Below are 8,233 nucleotides of genomic sequence, written 5' to 3' on the forward strand. Positions count from 1 at the left end.
CTAGGTGCCAGCCACGCCTCCCTAGGTTTGGGGCATGACATGGATTCATATAATAATCTTGTGAGCGCATGCAGTTGATATGTGCTTAGTGAGGGGATTATGCCCGACACCCGTACAGTGTTGAGTATGTGTGCGTGCATATGAGGATTCATGGGAGTTTTTCCAGGCAGCATGAGTGTGCTGAGAGTATAATTGAGGGGTACTTGTTCCAAGCACTTTGAATGTGCTGAGATTTTTATACTTGATGATTAAATTGTGATGTTGTTGATTTTAGTATGTATACTTGTCATGTAGGCATCTTATTATATTTTCCTCATGTTAATTGGTACATGATGTCTCTATTGATGTTTAGAGCTTGGGATCGCAGTTTAATTTGATAAATCCATGTTTAGGTGATTTATGTGAAAAAATTAATGCCTTGGTTGATGTACTTGAAAAGCATGATGATTTGTTCTCTTAATGTGATAATGTTGAACCTGATGTTACTTGAGTTGTTTTTCATTTTGCCATTATCATGATGTTATTATCGTCATATTGGATGTTGGTTTTCCAAGAAAGCGGTGTTAGCTGTCATCACGATCTTAATGGGATTTTGGATTGTGACAAGTTGGTATCAGAGCACTAAGTTGTCTAGGTATCACGAGTCATGAGCAAGTTAAGTAAAGTCATGCGGATCAGCACTTATCTTTGAGAGGTTATATGGCTGTTAGGAAAAGTTCTCTTTCATTCATTCTCTGTCGTGCTGATTTGGTTATCCCTAATTTGAGCATAGAGAGGTCAGACTATGATTCTTGTGTCGATTACTACACTACCCGCTCAGCCAGCACGGGTGGAGGTCATCCATGACGTGGCAGTTCTAGAGGGAGAGCTCAGTCTATTGGAGGTTAGGCTAGATGCTATGCATTTCCAGGGAGGATCGAGGTTGTCGCTTATGATGATGTTATTACATGTACTATTTTTTGTGCCACAGAGATATTTCGGTATTGTTCTATCCGAGCTATACTTATTCATGTATATCATCATACTTTGTTTCTTTTCTAGATATGTTAGGTGATTCTCTTGCTACCCATGTTCATGTATCTACACCGGTTGGGGATTCTATTATGGTGGATCAAGTTTGTCAGTCTTGTGTGGTCACTATATGTGATTTTGAGATGAGTGCAGACTTTTTATTATTATATATGGTAGACTTTGATGTGATCTTAGTTATGGATTATTTGCCTCTATACCATGCTATTCTTCATTGTCATTCTAAGACTATGACATTGGCTATGCTGTGCTTGCCGAGGTTGGAATGGAATAGTTCTCTTGGCTGCACTCCTAGCAGAGTGATCTCATTTTTAAAGGCTCAATGGATGGTTGAGAAGAGATTTTTGGCGTATCTAGCTTTTGTAAAAGATGTCAGTGCTGATACTCCTACTATTGAATCAGTTATAGTAGTGAGAAAGTATCCATATGTGTTTCCTGCAGACCTAACGGGCATGCCACCCGATAGGGATATTGATTTCGGTATTGATTTGGCACCAGGTACTCAACCTATCTCTATTTCACTGTATCTCATGGCTCCTACTAAGTTGAAGGAATTGAAGGAGAAACTACAAGAGTTGCAAGATAAGGGGTTCATCAGGTCTAGTGTATCATCTTGGAGTGCACCGATGTTGTTTGTAAAGAAGAAGGATAGGTCAATGAGAATGTGTAGTGACTATAGTCAGTTGAACATGGTTACCATCAAGAACAAATATCTACGGTCATGCATTAATGATTTATTTGATAAGCTTCAGGGATCTAAGGTGTTCTCAAAGATTGACTTGACGTGGGGGTATCACCAGTAGAAGATTAGGTCTTCAGACATCCCTAAGACATGTTTTAGTACTCGTTATTGCCATTATGAGTTTTTTGTGATGTCTTTTGGTTTGACTAATGCCCTAGCAGCTTTCATGCATTTGATAAATAGTGTGTTCCTGCCTTATCTGGATTATTTTGTCATTATGCTCATTAATGTCATGTCCCAAACCTGGGGAGACGAGACTGACAACTGGCGCGTCACTTGACCGAGCGTGCCAACCTGAGACTAAGGGGCTCTGAACATACAATATGGTACTTTGGCTGGCAAGGCCACAACATAGGACAATTTCTGAAATAAAATATAAAATTGAACGGAGATTAGCTCAAACTGAACATCTATACAAAGATGGGCCGGCAAGACCATCATAATTACTACAGCTGACAAACCAAAAGAATTTACATACAAGTCCTACAAAGCCAACATATCGTACTAACTGACATGATATGTCTACAAGCCTCTACTGATAGCTTTACTGTAGTCGAGAGAGGGACCCGACCTGCCTACTAATATATATATATATATATATATATATATATATATATAGGGGGATCGGGTTGCACATCGCAATGAATATTAAAATGATGTTTGGGAACAGTGATATGATATTTGGGATCGGGTTGCACGCCACAACAGTATTGATATTTTATATGGGATCGGGTTGCACGCCGCAACGGTATTGGTATATGTATATGTATGGATCGGGTTGTGCGCCATAACAGAGAAGTTATATTATAACTGATCTTGACTGTTGGTTTCGTATTCGAGTTGTATTGTGAATTTGAGCATATATGATATTTTGGGGCCCTCTGTTATATATTTTTGTTCTGGTTTTCATGTTAATCGTTGTTTCTCTATTCTGCTATTATTTTTTATTGTACTCGTACAAGTTTATAGTGAGTGCCTAGTTATAGCATCGTCACTACTTCGTCGAGGTTAGACTCGGTACTTACGGAGGATATGGAGTCGGTTGTATTCATACTACACTTTTGCACCTCTTGTACAGATTTTGGTGTTTGTCCCAGCAGTGTTTAGTGGAGGCTTGCTCGGAATGTCATTTATCCGAAAACGTGACGGAGAGCTGCACAACGTTTGCAGGCCCTGAAGTCCCCTTCTTATCTTTGATACTTTTTATTTCATTCGGACAATTGTATTTTATTTTGGACCTTGTTTGTAGCATTTTTAGCAGGTCATGTACTTATGACACCAGTTTCTGAATGTGGACTAGACAATGTGACTGTGATGGTTTTAGATGAATATGTTATGAGTATTTCAGGCTTGTATTCTTAATCATTTGCTTTTAAATTGTGAAAAATTGATTAAGTGATTAATTAGAATTGGCTTGACTAGCAAGCTGATGTTAGGCGCCATTACGATCCCGTGATTGGGATTTCGGGTCATGACATGTTGGCTTGCCTAGCAAGAAGATGTTAGGCGCCATCACGATCTCGTGACTGAAACTTTGGGTCGTAATACAATCAAATAAAAGCAACTAATTATTCCCCGAGTGAAAAAAAGGAAAAAGAGAAAACAAATTAAATACGAGGAACATTTTCGCTCAGAATTATATATGGATGAAATAAGCGGTTGACACGTTTAAACAATAGCAAATTAGAACTTTCCAGTTGGTTGACCTAAAAATAAATTGAAAAAACTAAAAAATTCTCATCCACTAGTAGGAAAGGAGAGAAGAAAGAGAGAAGGAACGACTTGTGTGGAGGCAAATTATTCTGTAATTAGTTAGTTACTTATTTAACAAAGAAAAAGATGTTAAAAACAAAAGACCCCTATATATAAAACCAACAAAGCCGCTAAAGTCGTAGGATTACAACTTTCTTATTCAAGCATTTTCACAACATCTACAAATAAATAGGCAACCCCTTCGCATTTCCCAATTTCGAGCTTATCGCTCCTTTTACTTGTTATTCTATCACAAATCAAATCACAAACTATCCTGTTCGATTGCAAGGCATCGATCGCTCTAGACCGATGCCTGAAATCGAACAATTTTCCAGGGCCATGGCCCCTTCAGAGAATTGCCTATTTGGTAAATATGAGCTCGGAAAGTTACTTGGCTGTGGTGCATTTGCCAAAGTGTACCACGCTAGAGACATTAGAAATGGCCAAAGCGTTGCAGTCAAAGTTATCAACAAGAAGAGAATTGCCAATCCGACTTTGATGACAAACGTCAAACGTGAAATATCTATTATGCGTCGATTAAGTCACCCCCAAATAGTCAAACTCTTCGAAGTTCTTGCGACAAAAACAAAGATCTATTTCATCATGGAGTTTGTCAAAGGAGGTGAATTATTCAGCAAAATTTCCAAGCTGGGTCGGTTCAGCGAAGATCTGAGCCGCAAATATTTCCAGCAACTCATATCAGCCGTACGATATTGTCATTCTCGTGGGGTGTACCATCGTGATTTGAAACCAGAAAATCTCCTTGTTGACGAAAATGGGGATCTCAAAGTGTCTGATTTTGGGCTCAGTGCTTTGACGGACCAAGTACAACAAAATGGACTTTTATACACGCTTTGTGGAACGCCAGCATACGTAGCACCAGAGATTCTAACAAAAAAAGGATATGATGGAGAAAAAGTGGATATTTGGTCATGTGGGATCATTCTCTTCGTGTTAAACGCTGGTTACCTTCCATTCAACGATCCAAACCTAATGGTCATGTACAAAAAGATTTACAAAGGCGAGTTTCGATGTCCTAAATGGATGTCAACCGATCTCAAACGGTTTTTATCTCGTCTTTTAGATACTAATCCAATGAAAAGAATTTCAATTGATGAAATCATTAAAGATCCCTGGTTCAGAAAAAGTCTTAAACGTACTAAATTTTTCCACGAGGATATTGCAAATGAGGCCAAGGAGCAGCTGGAAGATGATGATGATATTAAGAAAACATCAATGAACGCGTTCGATTTAATTTCATTTTCGTCGGGATTGAACCTTTCGGGATTATTCAACGAGTCAGGTAATCCGATGGAAAATTCAGAAAAGGCAGTGGTCGAAGGGATACCGGAGAAAATAATGGAGAGAGTGGAGGAGTTGGCAAAGAAGGAGAATAATAATATTAAAGTGAAGAGGAAGAAAGAATGGGGAATGGAGATCAAAGTGCAAAATGGTAAATTCAGCATGTCTCTTGATGTTTACAGTTTAACAGATCGTTTGACAGTTGTGGAAGTTGAAAGAACATATGGAGATGCTGCTTTGTATAGACTATAGAGAGTTATGGAGGAATAAAATTAAGCCGGTAATACTAGGTCAAGTACCGGTTTCCGGTAGCTAAATTTCACCGCCGGCAATTGGCTCACTATTAATTGAAAAAGAAAAATATACGTTAGTGTGCGTTGTAAATTACAAAAATATATTACACATCGGCATGGGAAGGTCAACAAATTCCCATACTGCTAGTTAATACATTAATCTTTTTTTTTTCTATATGTGGCTGGGAAGTTTCATCAACCAAGGAATAATACGGCATTAATAATGCCTTTCTTTGTTTTTGGTTCTTTTTCGCTGTGTCCCTCTTGATTTCTTTAAGTTAAAGTTTGTCAGGTGATCCACTAATAAATTTTTGATTTAAACCACAAAGTTAACAGATGGTAGCTGCCTATTTGATAAAGCACGTCCGTTATTCTTTTATCGTTTAAAAGAAACGGTTTCGCATGTGGTAAGCAAGATTCAATATATACTTACTTTTTCTAGTCCATATACATATATTATACATTAGTCATACAAAATTATACATATATTATATATAAATTTATATAAGGATAAAAGAGAATAATTGTCCAGAACAGCAAATTTCATTGCACAGAATGGATGCGGGCCGGCCAGCTGTGTTGGTACCCAGCTTCCCAATAAAGTTTCCTGCAAATCAAAGCTAACTTTTTTTTCCCCCGTTAATTCTTATAAAAAGCAAAGAGGACACATATCTAGATAAAAATTACTCGGTTTTTCTTTTGTAGGTCAGAATTATGGGAAGGACCCTCTACAGCAAGAAAGTGCATCAGCATGCATAATGTTACGCAACGCCTTCCTGATGATCTTTGGAAGGGCAACGTAAGGCTAAGCAACCGATGTCAGTGCGGTTGTTGTCCGCCAATGAGGTCCTCGCCGCACGCTAGACTAGATTGTCAGTGCCGTGCGGGAAAACCAATGTCGTGGGCAATTGCGGAAGCTTGAGAGAGAATTGGGTTTTGAATGATGATGATGATTTTATTGATGACTGAAAATGATGATTACAATGATGTGGTGTCGTGGGGGAGAGACACCAGAAAATGCTGATTGAAATGTTTGATTGTTTGGTCCCCCTTAATAATGCTTAAAAAAAATAAACCAACATTACAAGACTAGTCCTAATAGAGCTGTAGAAGCACACTGAAATGAAAATGATGAAAACTAGCTTATAATTACAATGAAAAGGACTTAGATTATTACAAGGAAAAACTAAGTCCGATGGCAGCATCTTTGTCTTGCGGGTCTGCGCGCGCGTTGCTGTGGGCACGCGCGACACTTGATGTGCTGGCCTGAGGCTGGGCACTGGTGCTTGGCATCAGGGTCTGTGCGCGAGGCGCTGCTGGAATGGGCCTGCAGCTGGGCGCTGGCGAGGCATCAGGATCTGCGCGCGCGGCATTGTCAGGGCGCGCGGCGCTGTTGTCATTGGCCAGCCCTTGGGCGCTGGCGAGAGGCATCGGTGGGGCGACAGAGGCACATGCGCGCTTGTCACTTGGCGCAGCCAAGACCACGGGGCCGACCATGGCGCTAGGCATTGTGAGGCTTGTTAGGCCGCCATGGGGCGCGGCCAAGGGGTCATGGGGCATGTCTGGAAAGCAGCCCATGACATTCTCCCCCACCTGAGTTGGCGCCGTCCTCGGAGCCTTATGATGATGATGATTCTGATGGTTGTTGGATGGGAGGTCTGCGCCCCTCTGTTGTTTGAGCTTGCTGTTGTAGCGAAGCAATGATTTCATGCGGCTGACATGGAAGACTGGATGGATCTTCCACCAGGATGGAGTTTTTACCTGGTATGTGGACTCCCCAATGCGTTTTTCAATGGACAGGGGCCCGATGTATTTTTGTTGCAGGCGAGGGTCATGGGTCCTTTCTGCAAACAAGTACTGCTTTGGGATGCGTAGCATTACTTTGTCCCCTGGTTGATGTTGGGAAAAGCAACGCTTTTGTTCGGTGAACCTTTTTGCCCGCTCTTGGGCCCTGGTGAGATAGCTCCGCACTATCTCCATGTTGCGCTCCCATTCGCTCGAGAAGTTGGCAGCTCGAGGAGATTTCGGCATGGTTGATGCATTCACCGTCTGCGGGAGAAGCGGTTGCTGTCCGGTAACAATTTCAAAAGGGCTTTTGTTTGTATGATGGCTCTTTTGAGAATTGAAACACAGTTGAGCAGCATCCAGGAGCTTCACCCAATGTTTCTGTGATCCGGTTGCGAAGTTGCGGAGATATTCCTCCAGCATGTCATCGAACCGGTCTGTCTGGCCATCCAATGGTGGATGGATGTCTGTGTTGTGACTCAATGTTGACCCAAAGCACCTGAAGAGATGGGTCCAAAAGTTGCTAGTGAAGCGTGAGTCGCGCCTACTAACAATGTTTTTGGGCAGGCCCCAATGTTTGACAATGTGCGAGAAGAAGAGTCGAGTTGTATCTTCTGCTGAGATGTTTTGCGGGGCTGCTATGAAAGTTGCATAGTCTGAGAACTGATCTATGACAACCATGATGGATGCAAGATTGCCGACTTGGGGCAATCCCGTGATGAATCTGAGGGAAACACTTTCCCATGGTCTCTGAGGGACATGTGATGGCTGCGAGGGTCCCGGCTGTGATGAGTGATCTGACTTGTCCTTGTGGCATGGCTGACAAGTCTTCACACGATGATGAGCGTCACCAGTCTTTTGAGGCCGATGACATGATGGCTGATTGTTGCTGCGAAGGGTAGCCTGAACCTGGGGTTCATGTCTGTTGACTACCTTCTCCAACTGCATGGCCGAGATGTTTTCAGCGGCCATCTTTATGGGAAAGCATGGTATGGTGCAGGGCTTGGCCCCGTTTTCTCCCATCATCAGGAGCATGTTGGCAAATGGTACCGGAATGGTGTTGGTTTGCCTCATGAACTCTAAACCCACTATGATGTCGAAGTCATCTATGATTGCGATGCGCAGGTCGATGCTTCCTTTGTATGGGCCAAGTTTCACTGGGACATTTGTAGCTGTTCCACCCAATGTCTGAGGTGGTGAGTTGATAGCCTTGACGCGGCCTTTGCTCTTTTGTACCACAAGACCTAGGCGCTCTACTTGCGTTGATGACAAGTAGTTATGGGTGGCGCCCGTGTCTATCAATGCGTGAAGGGGCTTGTCGTTCACTTTC

General features: G+C 41.8%; 1 protein-coding gene across 1 annotated transcript; it reads left to right on the forward strand.

Moving 5' to 3' along the window:
• Positions 1-3,639: 3,639 nt before the first annotated feature.
• LOC107762191 (CBL-interacting serine/threonine-protein kinase 11-like) lies at positions 3,640-5,366 on the forward strand. Its single transcript, XM_016580528.2, has one exon. It carries the CDS (start codon positions 3,833-3,835, stop codon positions 5,075-5,077), a length of 1,245 nt encoding a protein of 414 aa, XP_016436014.2. The 5' UTR covers positions 3,640-3,832; the 3' UTR covers positions 5,078-5,366.
• Positions 5,367-8,233: the final 2,867 nt, after the last annotated feature.

Source organism: Nicotiana tabacum, chromosome 10, assembly GCF_000715075.1.
Source record: "Nicotiana tabacum cultivar K326 chromosome 10, ASM71507v2, whole genome shotgun sequence".
Classification (NCBI taxonomy): domain Eukaryota; kingdom Viridiplantae; phylum Streptophyta; class Magnoliopsida; order Solanales; family Solanaceae; genus Nicotiana; species Nicotiana tabacum.